This window comes from Oncorhynchus keta, chromosome 27, assembly GCF_023373465.1.
Source record: "Oncorhynchus keta strain PuntledgeMale-10-30-2019 chromosome 27, Oket_V2, whole genome shotgun sequence".
Classification (NCBI taxonomy): Eukaryota; Metazoa; Chordata; class Actinopteri; order Salmoniformes; family Salmonidae; genus Oncorhynchus; species Oncorhynchus keta.
Genome location: NC_068447.1, coordinates 6,896,322 through 6,919,791, shown reverse-complemented (window position 1 = coordinate 6,919,791; position 23,470 = coordinate 6,896,322). Strand labels below are relative to the sequence as shown.

The 23,470-nt window shown below is 46.1% G+C and overlaps 2 protein-coding genes across 2 annotated transcripts in view; both read left to right on the top strand.

Annotated features, from left to right (window-relative positions):
- The window catches only part of LOC118374619 (AMP deaminase 2-like), a 99,322-nt gene extending 98,056 nt beyond the window's left edge, over nucleotides 1–1,266 (top strand). The window contains exon 17 of the mRNA XM_052482628.1: nucleotides 446–1,266. Coding sequence (XP_052338588.1) covers nucleotides 446–787 — 342 coding nt within the window. The 3' untranslated portion in view covers nucleotides 788–1,266. The remainder of the gene's footprint in view (nucleotides 1–445) is intronic.
- A 7,280-nt stretch (nucleotides 1,267–8,546) lies between these two features.
- On the top strand, nucleotides 8,547–13,360 carry LOC118375432 (glutathione S-transferase Mu 3-like). The gene is made up of 8 exons (XM_035761991.2): nucleotides 8,547–8,727; nucleotides 9,279–9,354; nucleotides 9,440–9,504; nucleotides 9,595–9,676; nucleotides 9,887–9,984; nucleotides 12,287–12,382; nucleotides 12,521–12,631; nucleotides 12,843–13,360. The coding sequence occupies exons 1-8, from the start codon at nucleotides 8,692–8,694 to the stop codon at nucleotides 12,936–12,938; spliced, it is 660 nt and encodes a 219-aa protein (XP_035617884.1). The 5' UTR covers nucleotides 8,547–8,691; the 3' UTR covers nucleotides 12,939–13,360.
- Nucleotides 13,361–23,470: the final 10,110 nt, after the last annotated feature.

Here is a 23,470-nt window from a genome sequence, read left to right as displayed (position 1 = left end):
TTAGCCTGTTCCTACTGTTAGCACATTCCTACTGTTAGCCTGTTTCTACTGTAAGCCTGTTCCTACTGTTAGCCTGTTCTTACTGTTAGCACTATTCCTACTGTTAGCCTGTTCCTACTGTTAGCCTGTTCCTACTGTTAGCCTGTTCCTACTATTAGCCTGTTCTTACTGTTAGCCTGTTTCTACTGTTAGCCTGTTTCTACTGTTAGCCTGTTCCTACTGTTAGCCTGTTCCTACTATTAGCCTGTTCTTACTGTTAGCCTGTTTCTACTGTTAGCCTGTTCCTACTGTTAGCCTGTTCCTACTGTTTTCCTGTTTCTACTGTTAGCCTGTTCCTACTGTTAGCCTGTTCCTACTGTTAGCCTGTTCCTAAGGCTATGTTTGAGATTGACAGACTTTGCTTAGGTCTGTTCAGATCAACAGATCTTCGTAATGCCTGGAACAGCCTGCAACCAATCAATGTATCTCTAACACACACTACTACTATTTCCCACGGTCATACACAGTCTGTTTGGAGGAAACCTTGTTTAATCACCTGACAAGTTACAGTACTTTTCCTCAATCCACTTTCTGTCCTCAGGTGAAGAGTTACTGGCTGGGCCCTCACTACATCAAGGAGGGGCAGGAAGGAAACGACATCCGACGCACCAACGTCCCCGACATCCGTGTGGCGTACCGTTACGAGACCATGTGTGAAGAACTCAACCTCATCACCCAGGCCATCCGCACAGACGAGCTGGAGGCCATCACAGAAGAGGAAGGGAATCTGTCTATGGGGCCTGTCTAGGGGGAGAGAGTAGGGAGGTCTGTCTATGGGGCCTGTCTAGGGGGAGAGAGGAGGGGAGTCTATGTGGCCTGTCGAGGGGAAGAGAGGAGGGACAGAGAGGAGGGGAGTCTATGTGGCCTGTCTAGGGGATGAGAGGAGGGACAGAAATGGGGGAGGTCTGTCTATGGGGCCTGTCGAGGGGGAGAGAGGAAGGACAGAGAGGAGGGGAGTCTATAAGGCCTGTCTAGGGGGAGAGAGGAGGGACAGAGAGGAGGGAGGTCTGTCTAGGGGGCCTGTCTAGGGGGAGAGAGGAAGGACAGAGAGGAGGGGAGTCTATAAGGCCTGTCTAGGGGGAGAGAGGAAGGACAGAGAGGAGGGGAGTCTATAAGGCCTGTCTAGGGGGAGAGAGGAAGGACAGAGAGGAGGGGGGTCTGTCTAGGGGGCCTGTCTAGGGGGAGATAGGAGGGACAGAGAGGAGGTGAGTCTATGTATGGGCTCATCCTTGGGGACAATATTTGGAGGGATCACCCCAATCCACAAAAGTGGAGACAAATTTGGGAGTCTATAAGGCCAGTCTTGGGAAAATTCCCAGCATTATCATTAACAGCAGACTAGTTAATTTCCTCAGTGAAAACAATGTACTGAGCAAATGTCAAATGGGCTTTTATCAAATTACCGTACGACAGACCACGTATTCACCCTACACACCCCAATTGACAAACAAACATGGGGCCTGTCTAGGGGGAGGAAAGGAGGGACAGAGAGGAGGGGAGTCTGTGTATGGAGTCTGTCTACTGGGAGAGATGAGGGAGGAGGAGGGTAACCTTCATATGGGACAGGTGTAGGAAGGAAGTGGAAGGAGGAGTAACAGGAAGGAGGAGGCAGGGTCGTAACTACAAATGAGGACAGAGAGGTCAGGACACAGGTCATTTTTTTCAACTAATAAAAATGTATACAGTATATTTACAGTATATATTTACAGTATATTTACAGTATATTAAATTTACAGTACATTTACTGTATATTATATTTACAGTATATTTACAGTATATTATATTTACAGTATATTTACAGTATATTTATAGTATATTATATTTACAGTATATTATATTTACAGTATATTTACAGTATATTATATTTACAGTATATTTACAGTATATTATATTTACAGTACACTTACTGTATATTATATTTACAGTATATTTACAGTATATTATATTTACAGTACATTTACTGTATATTATATTTACAGTATATTTACTGTATATTATATTTACAGTATATTATATTTACAGTATATTTATAGTATATTATATTTACAGTATATTTTATTTACAGTACCAGTCAAAAGTTTAGACACACCTACTCATTCAAGGGTTTTTCTTTATTTTGTATTATTTTCTACATTGTAGAATAATAGCGAAGACGTCAAAACTATGAAATAACACATATGGGATCATGTAGTAACCAAAAAAGTGTTTAAACAAATCAAAATGTATTTTATAGTTGAGATTCTTCAAAGTAGCCACACTTTGCCTTGATGACAGCTTTGCACACTCTTGGCATTCTCTCAACCAGCTTCTACAAAGAAGGAGAGTAACGGAGTGCTGCATCAACTGACCTGGAAAGAAAAGCAGCCAACATGTACTCAGCATATGTGGGCTCAGCATATGTGGGCTCAGCATATGTGGGCTCAGCATATGTGGGCTCAGCATATGTGGGCTCAGCATATGTGGGCACTCCTTCAAGACTTTTGGAAAAGGAAGGAGGGGTGAAGCTGGTTGAGGGAATGCCAAGTGTCTGCAAAGCTGTCATCAAGGCAAAGGGTTTTATTTCCCGGGGGGGGGGGGTCCCTTCCCGACCTCTCTAGAGCTTAAACCCTGGTTACGGCCCTGGGAGAAGGAGCATGGAAGAGGAGGAGGAGCAGGGAAGAGGAGAGAGGAGGGGGAGCAGGGGAGAGGAGGAGGAGCAGGGAAGAGTGGGAAGAAGAGGAGGGAAGAGGAGGGAGGAGGCGGAGCAGGGAAGAGTGGGAGGAAGAGGAGGGAAGAGGAGGGAGGAGGCGGAGCAGGGAAGAGTGGGGGGAAGAGGAGAGAGGAGGAGGAGCAGGGAAGAGTGGGAGGAAGAGGAGGGAAGAGGCGGAGCAGGGAAGAGTGGGGGGAAGAGGAGGGAGGAGGAGGCACAGGGAAGAGGAAGGAGAAGCAGGGAGGAGGACAGACCTCAGTCCTGAGGATCCAAGACGGTTGCAAAAGACCCTATCATTCACAGAACAGAGTAGAGAATACCATTTTTGTTTTTGTTTTAAGGAAAATCTTTGCAGAGACTTTACTGGCAGATATGGTTTGAAATAATTGAGTCGTGTGCGACATGGAACAGATCTGGGCAATGCAATATTAGACAACAAACCTATTCCTGTCTGTCAAAATTACCTGTTTTTGATTAAGATTGTTTTTGCGCTATCTGATATTGTGACTTTCCATTTTATCTTTGATTTCATCATTCTTACTGTCAAACCTTTCTTTGTCACTGTGATATAATTTCTGAATGTATTTATTTGCAAGTGAATATAGGCTACATATTCTTTAGAATGTAAAAAATGTCTGCCAGTATTTTAAAAAACAACTACATATTTCTGGCAATATTTCTTAAGCCTTTTATGGTTTTATACTAGCCTGGTGAATTCCAGTCTTTTTGTGCTAACATTCCACTCATTGCCAATTCTTGTCATACCAAACAACATGTACTAATGAGTGAAACGTTAGCACAAAACAGGTTCTGGATTTCAGGCTAGTTTTACATCAGGGTGGCGTAAAGACCTTTTACTGGAGCGGGTGCTGTGGTAACTCATCTTTCGTCTCAGATTCATCCTGACAATAGTCCTTCGTTATAGTGACTGTATCATATCTCATCATGTCATTTCATTGCATTACAATGTCAACTCTCTATCTGATCTCGGATCAGTGTCCTGCATAGCCTACAATACGAAATAAAGCTCCAAGTTTGGAATCATCTACTAGATGGAGATACTGCATCACGTTTCATATCTGTTTTTACAATCCATAAGACCTGATAGATTTGTCTGTGTTTCCGTAAAAATGAAGGGTGAACACACTCATCATAGTTTTGTCTCAACAGTAGCTTCGTAATGGTCTCTTTTCAGACTTGCGTGCCCAAGGTAAACTAGCGTCACACCTCAGACTGTATGGATGACTGTTATCTGCATTTACTTTCCCAATAACTGTGGACTAAAAAGCCATCTGACTTGGTTCAATATTTGTTGTTGATTTATAGTTGGTGTTTATTTGTTTGTTTGTTTATTTATTTGTTTGTTTGTTTGTTTGTTTATTTGTTTGTTTGTTTGTTTTATCTCGTAAATAAATTTCTCTAAGACACAGGAATTCATTTCCAGTTGTTGAAGTGTGTGATTCATTTAGAAACTTCTATTCCATCAAATAAGCCTCGCGTAGCAAATGAGCAATTACATGTTTTGTTGTTGACCATACTGACCTACACTCTCTCATTGACCTCCATACAAAAATCCCTCACTTCGTGGTCTCATTTTTGTGGAAGTAAAGTCTCTCTCTTCGTCTCTTTTTCTCAGACTGTTTGAGGAAATTGTTATTTATTTAACTAGTAGGCAAGTCAGTTAAGAATAAATTCTTATTTACAATGACTGCCTGGGAACAGTGGGTTAACTGCCTTGTTCAGGGTCAGGACGACAGATTTTGACCTTGTCAGCTCGGGGATTCAATCTAGCAACTTTTCAGTTACTGGCCCAACGCTCTAACCACTAGGCTTCCTGCCTCCCAATGACATCAAACGACACCAACTTTAACCCGTATGCTCCAAGTATGGGAAACTGCATCCTTGGAGTGTCTGAAAGTGGGCGTTGCACAGGAAGTTGGTGGCTCATCAGCGATGTGTGTATCAGTGGGTGTAACATCAGCTCTCCATTATTGGTTAGACTGGCCGAATCTGCTTAATTACCTGATATGCTTTCCATACACCCACTTCTGTTGATCCTCCCACTGCTGTTGACACGCCCACTTCTGTTGATCCTCCCACTGCTGTTGACACGCCCACTTCTGTTGATCCTCCCACTGCTGTTGACACGCCCACTTATGTTGATCCTCCCACTGCTGTTGACACGCCCACTTCTGTTGATCCTCCCACTGCTGTTGACACGCCCACTTCTGTTGATCCTCCCACTGCTGTTGACACGCCCACTTCTGTTGATCCTACCACTGCTGTTGACACGCCCACTTCTGTTGATCCTCCCACTGCTGTTGACACGCCCACTTCTGTTGATCCTCCCACTGCTGTTGACACGCCCACTTCTGTTGATCCTCCCACTGCTGTTGACACGCCCACTTCTGTTGATCCTCCCACTGCTGTTGACACGCCCACTTCTGTTGATCCTCCCACTGCTGTTGACACGCCCACTTCTGTTGATCCTCCCACTGCTGTTGACACGCCCACTTCTGTTGATCCTCCCACTGCTGTTGACACGCCCACTTTCAGACACACTCCATGTATCTATTTATGTTTTTTATTTAACCTTTATTTAATTAGGCAAGTCAGTTAAGAACAAATTCTTAGTTAGAATGACGTCCTACCCTGGCCAAACTGTAACCCGGACGACGCTGGGTTATGGTATGTAGTTACCCATAACACAGCACTGGGGGCCTGAGGCTATATGGCAATGCCACATTATATCATTTACATTTAAGTCATTTAGCAGACGCTCTTATCCAGAGCGACTTACAAATTGGTGCATTCACCTTATGACATCCAGTGGAACAGCCACTTTACAATAGTGCATCTAAATCTTTTAAGGGGGGGGGGGGTGAGAAGGATTACTTTATCCTATCCTATCGAGGATTACTCTCAGATTAGCTTTTTTTAATTCATAGATTTTGCCTTGATTATGTCCAGTCAGCAGGAGCACTCGCATTCTGTATGTAAACAAGACAGCCAGGTGCTCTGAAGACAATAAATAGACATTTTACATGAATAAAAAAAATATTACAAAATTGTCCAATTATTTTCCCACCTAATAAAGACTTTAGAAATGTAGAAATACAACTGAAATAGGTAGTTTACATGTAGCCCTTGATCATCTCTGCATTACATCACACTTCTGTGGCCTCCAACTGCTCTTAAATACAAGTAAAACTAAATGTATGCTCTTCAAACGATTGGTGCCCACCCGTCCGTCCAGCATCACTGCTCTGGACGGTTCTGACTTAGAATATGTGGACAACTACAAATACCTAGGTGTCTGGTTAGACTGTAAACTCTCCTTCCAGACTCACATTAAACATCTCAAATCCCTTCACTCATGCTGCCAAACATACCATCCTACCGATCCTCGACTTCGGCGATGTCATTTAGAAAATAACCTCCAACACTCTACTCAACAAATTGGATGCAGTCTATCACAGTGACGAACTGCAAAAATCTCTGAAGCTGGAGACTCTTACCTCCCTCACTAGCTTTAAGCACCAGCTGTCAGAGCAGCTCACAGATCACTGCACCTGTACATAGCCCATCTGTAAATAGCCCATCCAATCTACCTCATCCCCATACTGTATTTATTTATTTATCTTACTCCTTTGCACCCCAGTATCTCTACTTGCACATTCATCTTCTGCACATTCTACCATTCCAGTGTTTAATTGCTATATTGTAATTACTTCTCCACCATGGCCTATTTAATGCCTTACCTCTCTTATCCTACCTCATTTGCACATGCTGTATGTAGATTTTTCTACTGTGTTATTGATTTTATGTTTGTTTATTCCATGTGTAACTCTGTGTTGTTGTATGTGTCGAACTGCCTTGCTTTATCTTGGCCAGGTCGCAGTTACAAATTAGAACTTGTTCTCAACTAGCCTACCTGGTAAAATAAAGGTGAAATTAAATTAAATTAAAAACACATAAGAGTCATTTGGACGACGAAGGTGTCTTCGGGAACGGGGGTGTTTTGTTTAAAGCCCCAGTGCTTGGTCTGGGAACGGGGGAGTTTTGTTTAAAGCCCCGGTGCTCGGTCTGGGAATGGGGGAGTTTTGTTTAAAGCCCCGGTGCTCGGTCTGGGAACGGGGGAGTTTTGTTTAAAGCCCCGGTGCTCGGTCTGGGAACGGGGGAGTTTTGTTTAAAGCCCCGGTGCTCGGTCTGGTGGGAACGGGGGAGTTTTGTTTAAAACCCCGGTGCTCGGTCTGGTGGGAACGGGGGCGTTTTGTTTAAAGCCCAGGTGCTCGGTCTGGTGGGAACGGGGGAGTATAGTTTAAAGCCCCGGTGCTCAGTCTGGGAACGGGGGAGTTTTGTTTAAAGCCCCGGTGCTCGGTCTGGGAACGGGGGAGTTTTGTTTAAAGCCCCGGTGCTCGGTCTGGTGGGAACGGGGGAGTTTTGTTTAAAGCCCCGGTGCTCAGTCTGGGAACGGGGGAGTTTTGTTTAAAACCCCGGTGCTCGGTCTGGTGGGAACGGGGGAGTTTTGTTTAAAGCCCAGGTGCTCAGTCTTGGAACGGGGGAGTTTTGTTTAAAGCCCCGGTGCTCGGTCTGGACATTATAACATGCAGCATAAGGACCTTATCTTCGATATTAGCGAGAAAACATTTTCAATTGATACACAGTTTTATAGGGTTTGGGTTAGTGTTCCCACAATGCCATATCTCAATGTTACAGTGAATGTTTATGGAAGACAGACGGAAGACAGAGGGAACACCTGTGTGGAATGGGAGAATGGCTGCCAGAAATGTGATGTCACTGAAAAACACTGTCTTCTGCAACTGTGATAAAGCAAGTTAAAACAGTGTTCAGTAAGTGTATATTTAGCTTTTTTAATAATTATTTTTGATGTGATATGAAAGTAAAGGGCTTTATGTTTCTAGAATCGTATCACAATTGAGAATGGATTCACGTTTAGATGGAGTATTTAGCTGTTTTGGCTGCCAGAGCCAGTCTATAACATACAAGGTCCTTGAACCTTAAGGAGTAATGGCCTGCCAACATGAACCTTTCGATTAACGTTCTCCTAGCAGCAGAATATTATGCTGGTAGGATCGCGGATTTTTCTTCTCAAAATAAGAGTCCCCCTGCAAAGACATGCTAAACTTCGGGAATATCGATTTTTTTTTTTCAGCAGTAGTCCATGACAACTGTTTTTCACAGCATTGTAACCACCTCAGAAAATACTGGAATGTTGAAACCTGTTGTGTAGGCTGTATTTAAAGAAATACAGTTTTAATAAAATGCTAAATATATAAAATTGGAAGAGTACTGGTGAGTCCTTACTCCACCCACTCCGTTTACTAAAATGCAATACATTTGGGATGGTTATTGGCTTGTAGAGAGAAAACTGTTATTTCTATCTGTCTCAGCTAAAGTGGGGTGGGAAAAACTCAGTGGGGTCTCTACTAACCAAATATGTGTAGTTTTGGAAGGGGACTGTGTTGTACATATCCAGCAACACTTCGTTTTCTACCCCTTTCAAAATACAGTAATAGACTGTACATGGGATACAAAAGCCAGCAGCATGTCGTGCAACCCAGCACCCTTCCTAATTGCTTAGTAGACACCCTGTTGTGTATTTTCTCTCTACATAACAATATTCTCAACATACCAGTGTCGACGTTAGTATGTTTTCATTGTTTGAAAGCTTATTTACATTTGTTATTTGGTGTTTTTATTTGTTTTGAAATGCGGGCTTTTATTTTTGAAGGTTAATATTACCATACGAAAGTGACGTCATAGTTTGTGCTGCTGGCAGAACAGCAGTAATTTTTTCTCTCATTCCACACAGTGAAGGTTTCTGTATAAAGCCTCGACAGGCTGCTGCAGAGGATTCATTTTAACGCCGTCGTTCGTCTGTGTTTGCAAAAAAACTCGGTGCTGTAGTCTGTGCTACCTTGTTCGTGAAAGGGTACAACATGGCAATGAAATTGGCTTATTGGGATATTCGCGGGGTAAGGAATCAAATTATTTGTTTTTCTGCACGCAGTTGCACAGTTGGTATGAACAGCGGTTTCCCATTCATTTGTGTGCCTGCGGTGGTAGGTTATAGTAACGGTACTTTGTTTCCAATATTCGGCCGTGATTTCAAGCTGTTCATAATAGTTGGATACAATTATTGTCATGCAGTCTAATTGTTTGAATCGAGAAATGTCTATTGTGTTATACATTTCAAAGACTCTTAAGAGAAATGTGTGTTATGTAACTATAAATTCCCGATTTGCAACACGTGTTTACTTTGTTAGAAATTGCTTGCCAGAGGGGGGGGGAAATGGTCAATTAATCTGAAATGTGTTCAAACGTAATCGCCACGCGTCCGTATATCAGATTGTTAATATGAAATATTTTAGATTTAGCACACACACACACACACACACCTGCTATTTTAAATGTTCATAGTATAGTCGCACTGTCTCATACATGATATTTTATTTTTTTATTTCACCTTTTATTTATGAGGACCTCTGGCAGAAAAGTTTACGTGCCATATTTTCTTTCTAAATAGCTTGCTCAGCCCATTCGTCTGCTCCTGGAGTACACTGACACTAAATATGAGGACAAATTCTACACCTGCGGAGAAGGTACATGTTTAATTTGTTGAATATTCCTAAAGGGAAGAATATACATTTTGAGAACATTCAAGTTCTAACTTTCTGTCTCCTGTAGCCCCAAACTATGACAAAAGTTGCTGGTTTGATGAGAAGCACAAACTGGGCATGGACTTCCCCAACGTAAGTAGCCTACTAGCCTACTAATATGCTGAACACACACACACCCGCTGCTACCATACCACCTGTGACTGTTGCTATGTTTTCCCCTAGCTGCCCTATCTGGAGGACGGAGACAGGAAGATTGTCCAGAGCAATGCCATCATGAGATACATCGCACGCAAGCACAACCTCTGTACTGTGTGATAAACTGCAATCAGGCCATTCGGGGTGGCATTATTGCTGTAGTTCTACAACACAGTGCTTTACACACACATACACACACACACACACACACACACAGCTAAGCTATGACTAGACCACGGAGTTGCAATATCTCTCTATTTTGTAAGTTTTTAGTTGAGAATATAAATGTTCTATTGTCTTCTCTTTATAATTTTTGTAGGTGGAGAGAGCGATGACGAGAAGGTTCGTGTGGACATTCTTGAGAATCAGGCGATGGACTTCCGGAACGGCTTTGTGATTCTGTGCTACACAGACTTTGTAAGTGACAACTTTACACTTCGACTGGTTTCTTGAATGTCATTCTGAAGTCTCGCTTGATAATTGGCGACCAATCGACTTTGTAAGTCACAGCCTTTGACATTGACCCATCACTCAAGGCTTATTTCAACTCACTTTCTAAATTAAACTTTTCATCATTATGGAATTTTAGTTTCCACTTACCACTGCCTTTAAAAATATATATATATATATATATATATATATTAGTACCAGTTAAGTTTGGACACCTACTCATTCAAGGGTTTTTATTTGTACTATTTTCTACATTGTAGAATAATAGTGATGACGTCAACTGAAATAACACATGGAATCATGTAGTAACCAAAACAGTGTTAAACAAGTTGCAGCTTTACACACTTTTGGCAGTCTCTCAACCAGTTTCATGAGGAAGTCACCTGGAATGCATTTCAATTAACAGGTGTGCTTTGTTAAAAGTTCATTTGTGGAATTTATTTCCTTAATGGATTTGAGCCAATCAGTTGTGACAAGGTAGGTGTGGTCTACAGAAGATAGCCCTATTTGGTAAAAGACAAAGTCCATATTATGACGAGAACAGCGCAAATAGAAAGAGAAACGACAGTCCATCATTACTTTAAGACATGAAGGTCTTAAAGAACTTAAGAGTTTCTTCAAGTGAAGTTGCTAAAACCATCAAGCACTACGATGAAACTGGCTCTCGTGCGGACCTCCACAGCAAAGGATAAGGTCATTAGTTACAAGCCTCAGAAAAGCAGCCCAAGTAAACTCTTCAGAGTTCAGATAACAGACACATCTCAACATCAACTGTTCAGAGGAGTCTGGCCTGATGATGAGTCCAAATTTGAGAACGTTGGTTCCAACCGCCTTGTCTTTGTGAGACGCAGAGTAGATGAACGGCTCTCCACATGTTTGGTTCCCACCGTGAAGCACGGAGGTGTGGAGGTGAAGCTGATTGAGAGACTTTTAGCCTTTACAGATTTGCAAGATATATTTTGATTTTTTAACACTTTTTTTGGTTACTACATGATTCCATGTGTCATTTCATAGTTTTGTCTTCACTATTCTACAACGTAAAAAAAAAAAAAACTTGAATGAGTAGGTGTGTCAACCTTTTGACGAGTCCTATAAGTACCAAAGACTGACACTGCCAATGTAACAGGGTTAGATGCAGTCCGGGGGGCTTGGTGAGGGACGCAGCGTCCGGGGGGCTTGGTGAGGGACGCAGCCTCAAGGAGAGATGGAGAGACTACAGTAAACTATTAAAAACATATGTGACTGAGTGGCATTAAAATATATTGCATACGATATAGATGGGTTAGTGTTCAGTAATAAACTCCAATTATATTTCTGTCTTGATACCCAGAGGTTATAAAGTTCTGGTCTTCAATAAAACAGACAGAATTCCCAGCTCACAATTGCTCAGATCCAGGTTTATTTGCGAGAGTTTTCAGACATTCCTTTTATACCATTCTAACCTACGCACAGACATACACAGGGATTTTTCCTCACGAGTCTCTCCGCAGTTTATAACCACTCGGCTGACAGTTCCAGGCTCTCCCGGATATCAGAGCTCTGTAGGGGCTCTCCCTGTCCTATTATCTCATCACATTTCCAGCCAGGCCTGTTCAAACAGGTTAATGTCCCTCTCCGTTCTCCTTCTACCCACACATACATTCCTTTCTTTCTAGGTATATGCCATTTAACCCCTTCCTAATGAACGCACATTATTTAACACTGCAAGAAAGACTGGGTTAGAATTCTTGCCAGTTTTCGTTCCGTATACCTCATTTAGTCATTATTAATTTTTAAAATCCCATAACAGTTAGCTGACAATGCGCACGCTTCAATGGGGCAGACTTTTGTGTTGTGATTCTGGATGGCCACCAAGCGTGAGAAGAAACTGCTGTGTGTGATATTGTGTCTCTTTTTTGGGGAGTTTTGTTTTGAGTGTCTTCATGTCCATGCTACTGTGGCAAATTCACTAGCTAGCTAACCAACGACTGGTAACCATGTATTTGAGACAAGTGTCAACAATCTAAACCAACCCAGTCTTTTTTTTGCCCCATAGTTTCACACGTGTCTGTTTTGTTTAAACAACCAACCCGTCTCGTGATTATGAATTTTGCTGTTTTCGATGTGATCTGGGTTTGCAGCCCGCTATAAGGACCTTGTGCTACTCACCCGATTTTCATAGCAGTACAATACCTTCCTATGTTCTAGTTTTCATTCCCCGAGACTCATCTTGATACTGAGTGACCCTAGATCGTTTGTAGTATAAGTCCCCGCCTGTGTTCTCCCTCAGGACAAGATGAAGCCAGGCTACACAGAGAAACTGCCCGGAACACTGAAGCAATTCTCAGAGTTCCTAGGAACCAGGAAGTGGTTTGCTGGTGACAAGGTATGATTCACTTCTATTGGCTAGTCACTGCACTGTTAAGTAGTGACACGCGTAACGCACCAATGGTGCCGGCCAGGATAAAATACTCACCACCTCTCTGGAGAATAAATAATTGCTCTGTTGCTCCCCCTCAACCAGATCACCTTTGTGGACTTCATCATGTATGAGCTTTTGGATCAACATATAATGTTTGACTCCAAGTGCCTGGACGACTTCAAGAACCTACAGGAACTTGTAGACCGCTTCGAGGTCAGGATTGTCATTTTGTATATTTGGGGATTATTATGATCCCCTCTGTTGTTTTTTTTTTTATTAAAGCCCATTGTTAACTGAAAGGGTTCCCTTAACAATTTGAAGGATAAAAAAAAATGTTATCTACACAGAATAAGACGATACCCGTCGACTTTAAACTTTAGTTGTTGACTCCATTGACTTGACGCTGTATTTTCTCTCTCAACAGGCTCTGGAGAAGATTGCAGCCTACATGAAGTCAAGCCTCTTCATAAAGACTCCTGTCAATAACAAGATGGCCAAGTGGGGCAACAAGAAAGAGTAAAGAAAGAAACCAATGACTGGAAAAACATCAATCGTATGATTTTTAGATATTAAGAGTTAGTTCTGCACCCACTGGGGTCATGGGGCCTGATAAGACATCTAGGAGTCTGCTGACTGAACCATTTGATAAACTAGCTAGTCTAAGGTTTTCACACAGGCAGCCCAATTCTGTTCTTTAATCCTATTTTTAGTGGCAAATATCAGAATCTGGTTGAGTATTGGCATGGAGGACAATGTATAATCTTTGGAATTGAGTGAGCAACTAATGTTAGATGTTTGAATGGCTAAAATAATTTACTGTCCTGACTTATAATTTTTGTTTTGTACCTTTTTTGGGTTTTTTTTTTTTGGAAACTAAAAGCAGAAATGTTTTAAAGTGATGATTAGAACCTTGAGTTAAATAAAAAAAAATATTTCATTAAATGTCAGTGTCAGCACTTTATGTTCAGGATAATGTTACCCGACTATGCAAAGGATATTGTTTTAATCAATCAATCATTTTATTTATAAAGCCCTTCGTACATCAGCTGATATCTCAAAGTGCTGTACAGAAACCCAGCCTAAAACCCCCAAACAGCAAGCGATGCAGGTGTAGAAGCACGGTGGCTAGGAAAAACTCCCTAATATGCAAAGGATATTGTTTTAATGATGAGTACAATACATCCGTTCAAGTGCAAAACGGAAACTATTGCATATCTGTCCACTGTGTAAACATTGAGGACACTTTGAAGCTTGTCTTTTTTTTTTCTTCTTGATTCTTGCAAATGTGGATATTTAGAATTACTGAAACTGTACGATCTAACATGGGCTCACAAGTGGCTCGGAGTAATAACAAAGGAGTTCTCTATTTGGCTATTCATTTATTTTGCTTAGTCATCACTCCATTCTACGGACAGCGCTGACGTCTATATAAGTGTACAAAATTATAAGGTTAAATGGTTCTTTCCCCCGTAGTAAATGGTTCTTCCCCCGTAGTAAATGGTTCTTCCCCCCCGTAGGCTCTTGGTTCTTTATGACGAGCCTGGCGACCATTCTAAGGGCTGTTGGATTCACTGGCAAGCTGCAAACGAAGACTGGGAAGGGGACCGGCTGTCATTATCTCCCTCACAGATGTATTTTGTTTATCTTGAATTTGTCAGAAGTAGAAATGACCCGAAACACACCCAAACCCTTAGATAAATATAGCTTGCTTGATCCGTGTTGTATAGTATTACTATGTGTGGGCCTGTATGCTATGGAGGACTTGATGGCCTGCAGCTGAACGAACACTTCTGAACACATCGTCCTCATCTCTGGTCATCCCTAGGAGGACGGCCAGGCTACGAACCGCACCGTTAAGCACGGCCAGGCTACGAACCGCACCGTTAAGCACGGCCAGGCTACGAACCGCACCGTTAAGCACGGCCAGGCTCAGCACGGCCAGGCGAACCGCACCGTTCAGCACGGCCAGGCTACGAACCACGGCCAGGCTACGAACCGCACCCGCACGCCCAGGCTCAGCACGGCCAGGCTACGAAACCACGGCCAGGCTACGAACCGCACCGTTAAGCACGGCCAGGCTACGAACCGCACCGTTCAGCACGGCCAGGCTACGAACCGCACCGTTCAGCACGGCCAGGCTACGAACCGCACCCAGCAGCACGACCAGGCTACGAACCGCACCGTTCAGCACGGCCAGGCTACGAACCACGGCCAGGCTACGAACCGCACCGTTCAGCACGGCCAGGCTACGAACCACGGCCAGGCTACGAACCGCACCGTTCAGCACGGCCAGGCTACGAACCGCACCGTTCAGCACGGCCAGGCTACGAACCGCACCGTTCAGCACGCCCAGGCTACGAACCGCACCGTTCAGCACGGCCAGGCTACGAACAGTTCTGACAACACAGAGCCATTTTATAAAGCCTTCATAAACACATCCAACATGTCATCTCTGGTCATCCATAGCAATAGACAACATTAAAGGTTATTTATGATGCTATGCTCCTCTATCTCTGGTCTGTAGACTTGTTCTAGTCCATGTCCCTGCTCCTTGAGACTAGTTTTAATGTAAGCAGTCCTCCCAAGGAGAAAACACCACACCTTGCTGCTCCCTCATTCGTCAGTTGCTTGCCTGTCTGTGGTTTTTAAAAAAAGAGTGCATGTGATGTCTTACATTTTGGAGAAGGTCTTGTACTCCAGCCATGCTTTACCGTCTGGAGATCTGGACTGGTGGGAATCACACCTCCTCAGCCCTCATCCCAGAGTTCCCTTCCATCCAGAGTCTCCAGAACATTCTTGGCAACATGACCCTCCTCACCACGTTCATTACGGACTGTCCACCACTGCCCCTGACTTGTCCATTACCTAGAAGAAGAAGAAGAAAAGTAAACATACACTATTTCTTTGACAGACTGACCAGGTGAATGCTATGATACCTTATGCTTGGTAGTCCGACGGACAAATCTGGGTTTGGCGGATGCCAGGAGAATAAACAGCGCCATCCTCGGTTTTAGGCTGGGTTTCTGTACAGCACTTTGAGATATCAGCTGATGTACGAAGGGCTATATAAATACATTTGATTTGATTTAATGTTTGGTGGAGGAGGAATAATGGTCTGGGGCTGTTTTTCATGGTTCAAGCTAGGCCCCTTAGTTCCAGTGAAGGGAGATCTTAACGCTACAGCAAACAATGACATTGTAGACGATTCTGTGCTCACAATCGTGTGGCACAGAATCAGAATCGGCACAGAAAACAGTTTGGGGAAGGCCCTTTCCTGTTTCAGGATGAAAATGCCCCCGTGCACAAAGAGAGGTCCATAGAGAAACGGTTTGTCGAGATCAGTGTGGAATAAATTGATTGGCCTGCACAGAGCCCTGACTTCAACCCCATCGAACACCTTATGAACGCCGGCTGGGAGCCAGGCCTCATCAACCCAACATCAGTGCCCGACCTCGCGAATACTCTTGTGGCTGAATGGAAGCAAGTCCCCCTGCAGCAATGTTCCAACATCTAGTGGAAAACCTTCCCAGGAGTGTGGAGGCTGTTATAGCAGCAATGTTCCAACATCTAGTGGAAAACCTTCCTAGAAAATCCACTTCAATCAGTGTAAATGAAGGAGCGGAGACAGGTGAAAGAGGGATTTTTAAACATTGAGACATGGATTGTGTGTGTGCCATTCAGAGGGTGAATGGGGAAGACCATACATTGAACGAGGTATGGTAGCAGATGCCTGGAGAACCTGTTTGGGTGTGTCAAGCATTGCAAATGCTGCTGGGCTTTTCAAGTTCAACAGTTTCACCCGAATACACATACCAAACATGACTATAATGCATTTGTCTCTTCTATTAACCACTAAGAGTTTATTTTTCTAGATACTTTTTTTTTCACTGACATATTTTTCTAATATTGAAAACCACCCATCAATGTTGTTGTTTTGATTCTGGTTTGGATTGGACATTCACTGCTATGACTGTTCCCCTGGAACACCTCTCACTTCATAATGCTCAGCTCCTGGTGGTTCAACCCCAACCCACCTCTCTCTCTTCATAATGCTCAGCTCCTGGTGGTTCAACCCCAACCCACCTCTCTCTCTTCATAATGCTCAGCTCCTGGTGGTTCAACCCCAACCCACCTCTCTGTCTTCATAATGCTCAGCTCCTGGTGGTTCAACCCCAACCCACCTCTCTCTCTTCATAATGCTCAGCTCCTGGTGGTTCAACCCCAACCCTCTCTTCATAATCTCAGCTCTTCATAATGCTCAGCTCCTGGTGGTTCAACCCCAACCCACCTCTCTCTCTTCATAATGCTCAGCTCCTGGTGGTTCAACCCCAACCCACCTCTCTCTCTTCATAATGCTCAGCTCCTGGTGGTTCAACCTCCCAACCCACCCACCTCTCTCTCTTCATAATGCTCAGCTCCTGGTGGTTCAACCCCAACCCACCTCTCTCTCTTCATAATGCTCAGCTCCTGGTGGTTCAACCCCAACCCACCTCTCTCTCTTCATAATGCTCAGCTCCTGGTGGTTCAACCCCAACCCACCTCTCTCTCTTCATAATGCTCAGCTCCTGGTGGTTCAACCCCAACCCACCTCTCTCTCTTCATAATGCTCAGCTCCTGGTGGTTCAACCCCAACCCACCTCTCTCTTTGCTCAACCCCAACCCACCTCTCTCTCTTCATAATGCTCAGCTCCTGGTGGTTCAACCCCAACCCACCTCTCTCTCTTCATAATGCTCAGCTCCTGGTGGTTCAACCCCAACCCACCTCTCTCTCTTCATAATGCTCAGCTCCTGGTGGTTCAACCCCAACCCACCTCTCTCTCTCTTCATAATGCTCAGCTCCTGGTGGTTCAACCCCAACCCACCTCTCTCTCTTCATAATGCTCAGCTCCTGGTGGTTCAACCCCAACCCACCTCTCTCTCTTCATAATGCTCAGCTCCTGGTGGTTCAACCCCAACCCACCTCTCTCTTCATAATGCTCAGCTCCTGGTGGTTCAACCCCAACCCACCTCTCTCTCTTCATAATGCTCAGCTCCTGGTGGTTCAACCCCAACCCACCTCTCTCTCTTCATAATGCTCAGCTCCTGGTGGTTCAACCCCAACCCACCTCTCTCTCTTCATAATGCTCAGCTCCTGGTGGTTCAACCCCAACCCACCTCTCTCTCTTCATAATGCTCAGCTCCTGGTGGTTCAACCCCAACCCACCTCTCTCTCTTCATAATGCTCAGCTCCTGGTGGTTCAACCCCAACCCACCTCTCTCTCTTCATAATGCTCAGCTCCTGGTGGTTCAACCCCAACCCACCTCTCTCTCTTCATAATGCTCAGCTCCTGGTGGTTCAACCCCAACCCACCTCTCTCTCTTCATAATGCTCAGCTCCTGGTGGTTCAACCCCAACCCACTCTCTCTCTTCATAATGCTCAGCTCCTGGTGGTTCAACCCCAACCCACTCTCTCTCATAATGCTCAGCTCCTGGTTCATAATGCTCAGCTCCTGGTGGTTCAACCCCAACCCACCTCTCTCTCTTCATAATGCTCAGCTCCTGGTGGTTCAACCCCAACCCACCTCTCTCTCTTCATAATGCTCAGCTCCTGGTGGTTCAACCCCAACCCACCTCTCTCTCTTCATAATGCTCAGCTCCTGGTGGTTCAACCCCAACCCACCTCTCTCTCTTCATAATGCTCAGCTCCTGGTGGTTCAACCCCAACCCACCTCTCTCTTCATAATGCTCAGCTCCTGGTGGTTCATAATGCTCAGCTCCCCAACCCACCCCTCTCTCTTCATAATGCTCAGCTCCTGGTGGTTCAACCCCAACCCACCTCTCTCTCTTCATAATGCTCAGCTCCTGGTGGTTCAACCCCAACCCACCTCTCTCTTCATAATTCATAATGCTCAGCTCCTGGTGGTTCAACCCCAACCCACCTCTCTCTCTTCATAATGCTCAGCTCCTGGTGGTTCAACCCCAACCCACCTCTCTCTCTTCATAATGCTCAGCTCCTGGTGGTTCAACCCCAACCCACCTCTCTCTTCATAATGCTCAGCTCCTGGTGGTTCAACCCCAACCCACCTCTCTCTCTTCATAATGCTCAGCTCCTGGTGGTTCAACCCCAACCCACCTCTCTCTCTTCATAATGCTCAGCTCCTGGTGGTTCAACCCCAACCCACCTCTCTCTCTTCATAATGCTCAGCTCCTGGTGGTTCAACCCCAACCCACCTCTCTCTCTTCATAATGCTCAGCTCCTGGTGGTTCAACCCCAACCCACCTCTCTCTCTTCATAATGCTCAGCTCCTGGTGGTTCAACCCCAACCCACCTCTCTCTCTTCATAATGCTCAGCTCCTGGTGGTTCAACCCCAACCCATGCTCAGCTCCTCAACCCTCTCTCTTCATAATGCTCAGCTCCTGGTGGTTCAACCCCAACCCACCTCTCTGTCTTCATAATGCTCAGCTCCTGGTGGTTCAACCCCAACCCACCCTCTCTCTTCATAATGCTCAGCTCCTGGTGGTTCAACCCCAACCCACCTCTCTCTTCATAATGCTCAGCTCCTGGTGGTTCAACCCCAACCCACCTCTCTCTCTTCATAATGCTCAGCTCCTGGTGGTTCAACCCCAACCCACCTCTCTCTCTTCATAATGCTCAGCTCCTGGTGGTTCAACCCCAACCCACCTCTCTCTTCATAATGCTCAGCTCCTGGTGGTTCAACCCCAACCCACCTCTCTCTCTTCATAATGCTCAGCTCCTGGTGGTTCAACCCCAACCCACCTCTCTCTCTTCATAATGCTCAGCTCCTGGTGGTTCAACCCCAACCCACCTCTCTCTCTTCATAATGCTCAGCTCCTGGTGGTTCAACCCCAACCCACCTCTCTCTCTTCATAATGCTCAGCTCCTGGTGGTTCAACCCCAACCCACCTCTCTCTCTTCATAATGCTCAGCTCCTGGTGGTTCAACCCCAACCCACTCTTCTCTCAGCTCTTCATAATGCTCAGCTCCTGGTGGTTCAACCCCAACCCAGCTCTCTCTCTTCATAATGCTCAGCTCCTGGTGGTTCAACCCCAACCCACCTCTCTCTCTTCATAATGCTCAGCTCCTGGTGGTTCAACCCCAACCCACCTCTCTCTCTTCATAATGCTCAGCTCCTGGTGGTTCAACCCCAACCCACCTCTCTCTCTTCATAATGCTCAGCTCCTGGTGGTTCAACCCCAACCCACCTCTCTCTCTTCATAATGCTCAGCTCCTGGTGGTTCAACCCCAACCCACCTCTCTCTCTTCATAATGCTCAGCTCCTGGTGGTTCAACCCCAACCCACCTCTCTCTCTTCATAATGCTCAGCTCCTGGTGGTTCAACCCCAACCCACCTCTCTCTCTTCATAATGCTCAGCTCCTGGTGGTTCAACCCCAACCCACCTCTCTCTCTTCATAATGCTCAGCTCCTGGTGGTTCAACCCCAACCCACCTCTCTCTCTTCATAATGCTCAGCTCCTGGTGGTTCAACCCCAACAACCTCTTCATAATGCTCAGCTCCCCCCCAACCCTCTCTCTTCATAATGCTCAGCTCCTGGTGGTTCAACCCCAACCCACCTCTCTCTCTTCATAATGCTCAGCTCCTGGTGGTTCAACCCCAACCCACCTCTCTCTCTTCATAATGCTCAGCTCCTGGTGGTTCAACCCCAACCCACCTCTCTCTCTTCATAATGCTCAGCTCCTGGTGGTTCAACCCCAACCCACCCTCTCTCTTCATAATGCTCAGCTCCTGGTGGTTCAACCCCAACCCACCTCTCTCTCTTCATAATGCTCAGCTCCTGGTGGTTCAACCCCAACCCACCTCTCTCTTCATAATGCTCAGCTCCTGGTGGTTCAACCCCAACCCACCTCTCTCTCTTCATAATGCTCAGCTCCTGGTGGTTCAACCCCAACCCACCTCTCTCTCTTCATAATGCTCAGCTCCTGGTGGTTCAACCCCAACCCACCTCTCTCTCTTCATAATGCTCAGCTCCTGGTGGTTCAACCCCAACCCACCTCTCTTCATAATGCTCAGCTCCTGGTGGTTCAACCCCAACCCACCTCTCTCTCTTCATAATGCTCAGCTCCTGGTGGTTCAACCCCAACCCACCTCTCTCTCTTCATAATGCTCAGCTCCTGGTGGTTCAACCCCAACCCACCTCTCTCTTCATAATGCTCAGCTCCTGGTGGTTCAACCCCAACCCACCTCTCTCTTCATAATGCTCAGCTCCTGGTGGTTCAACCCCAACCCACCTCTCTCTCTTCATAATGCTCAGCTCCTGGTGGTTCAACCCCAACCCACTCTGCTCAGCTCAGCTCCTGGTGGTTCAACCCCAACCCACCTCTCTCTTCATAATGCTCAGCTCCTGGTGGTTCAACCCCAACCCACCTCTCACTTCATAATGCTCAGCTCCTGGTGGTTCAACCCCAACCCACCTCTCTCTCTTCATAATGCTCAGCTCCTGGTGGTTCAACCCCAACCCACTCTCTCTCTTCATAATGCTCAGCTCCTGGTGGTTCAACCCCAACCCACCTCTCTCTCTTCATAATGCTCAGCTCCTGGTGGTTCAACCCCAACCCACCTCTCTCTCTTCATAAAGCTCAGCTCCTGGTGGTTCAACCCCAACCCACCTCTCTCTCTTCATAATGCTCAGCTCCTGGTGGTTCAACCCCAACCCACCTCTCTCTCTTCATAATGCTCAGCTCCTGGTGGTTCAACCCCAACCCACCTCTCTCTCTTCATAATGCTCAGCTCCTGGTGGTTCAACCCCAACCCACCTCTCTCTTCATAATGCTCAGCTCCTGGTGGTTCAACCCCAACCCACCTCTCTCTCTTCATAATGCTCAGCTCCTGGTGGTTCAACCCCAACCCACCTCTCTCTTCATAATGCTCAGCTCCTGGTGGTTCAACCCCAACCCACCTCTCTTCATAATCTTCATAATGCTCAGCTCCTGGTGGTTCAACCCCAACCCACCTCTCTCTCTTCATAATGCTCAGCTCCTGGTGGTTCAACCCCAACCCACCCTCTCTCTTCATAATGCTCAGCTCCTGGTGGTTCAACCCCAACCCACCTCTCTCTCTTCATAATGCTCAGCTCCTGGTGGTTCAACCCCAACCCACCTCTCTCTCTTCATAATGCTCAGCTCCTGGTGGTTCAACCCCAACCCACCTCTCTCTCTTCATAATGCTCAGCTCCTGGTGGTTCAACCCCAACCCACCTCTCTCTCTTCATAATGCTCAGCTCCTGGTGGTTCAACCCCAACCCACCTCTCTCTCTTCATAATGCTCAGCTCCTGGTGGTTCAACCCCAACCCACCTCATAATGCTCAGCTCTTCATAATGCTCAGCTCCTGGTGGTTCAACCCCAACCCACCTCTCTCTCTTCATAATGCTCAGCTCCTGGTGGTTCAACCCCAACCCACTCTCTTCTCTCTTCATAATGCTCAGCTCCTGGTGGTTCAACCCCAACCCACCTCTCTCTCTTCATAATGCTCAGCTCCTGGTGGTTCAACCCCAACCCACCTCTCTCTCATACTCTTCATAATGCTCAGCTCCTGGTGGTTCAACCCCAACCCACCTCTCTCTTCATAATGCTCAGCTCCTGGTGGTTCAACCCCAACCCACCCTCTCTCTTCATAATGCTCAGCTCCTGGTGGTTCAACCCCAACCCACCTCTCTCTTCATAATGCTCAGCTCCTGGTGGTTCAACCCCAACCCACCTCTCTCTCTTCATAATGCTCAGCTCCTGGTGGTTCAACCCCAACCCACCTCTCTCTCTTCATAATGCTCAGCTCCTGGTGGTTCAACCCCAACCCACCTCTCTCTCTTCATAATGCTCAGCTCCTGGTGGTTCAACCCCAACCCACCTCTCACTTCATAATGCTCAGCTCCTGGTGGTTCAACCCCAACCCACCTCTCTCTCTTCATAATGCTCAGCTCCTGGTGGTTCAACCCCAACCCACCTCTCTCTCTTCATAATGCTCAGCTCCTGGTGGTTCAACCCCAACCCACCTCTCTCTCTTCATAATGCTCAGCTCCTGGTGGTTCAGCCCCAACCCACCTCTCTCTCTTCATAATGCTCAGCTCCTGGTGGTTCAACCCCAACCATAACCTCCACCTCTCTTCATAATGCTCAGCTCCTGGTGGTTCAACCCCAACCCACCTCTCTCTCTTCATAATGCTCAGCTCCTGGTGGTTCAACCCCAACCCACCTCTCTCTCTTCATAATGCTCAGCTCCTGGTGGTTCAACCCCAACCCACCTCTCTCTCTTCATAATGCTCAGCTCCTGGTGGTTCAACCCCAACCCACCTCTCTCTCTTCATAATGCTCAGCTCCTGGTGGTTCAACCCCAACCCACCTCTCTCTCTTCATAATGCTCAGCTCCTGGTGGTTCAACCCCAACCCACCTCTCTCTCTTCATAATGCTCAGCTCCTGGTGGTTCAACCCCAACCCACCTCTCACTTCATAATGCTCAGCTCCTGGTGGTTCAACCCCAACCCACCTCTCTCTCTTCATAATGCTCAGCTCCTGGTGGTTCAACCCCAACCCACCTCTCTCTCTTCATAATGCTCAGCTCCTGGTGGTTCAACCCCAACCCACCTCTCACTTCATAATGCTCAGCTCCTGGTGGTTCAACCCCAACCCACCTCTCTCTCTTCATAATGCTCAGCTCCTGGTGGTTCAACCCCAACCCACCTCTCTCTTCATAATGCTCAGCTCCTGGTGGTTCAACCCCAACCCACCTCTCTCTTCATAATGCTCAGCTCCTGGTGGTTCAACCCCAACCCACCTCTCTCTCTTCATAATGCTCAGCTCCTGGTGGTTCAACCCCAACCCACCTCTCTCTCTTCATAATGCTCAGCTCCTGGTGGTTCAACCCCAACCCACCTCTCTCTCTTCATAATGCTCAGCTCCTGGTGGTTCAACCCCAACCCACCTCTCTCTCTTCATAATGCTCAGCTCCTGGTGGTTCAAGCTCCCCAACCCACCTCTCTCTCTTCATAATGCTCAGCTCCTGGTGGTTCAACCCCAACCCACCTCTCTCTCTTCATA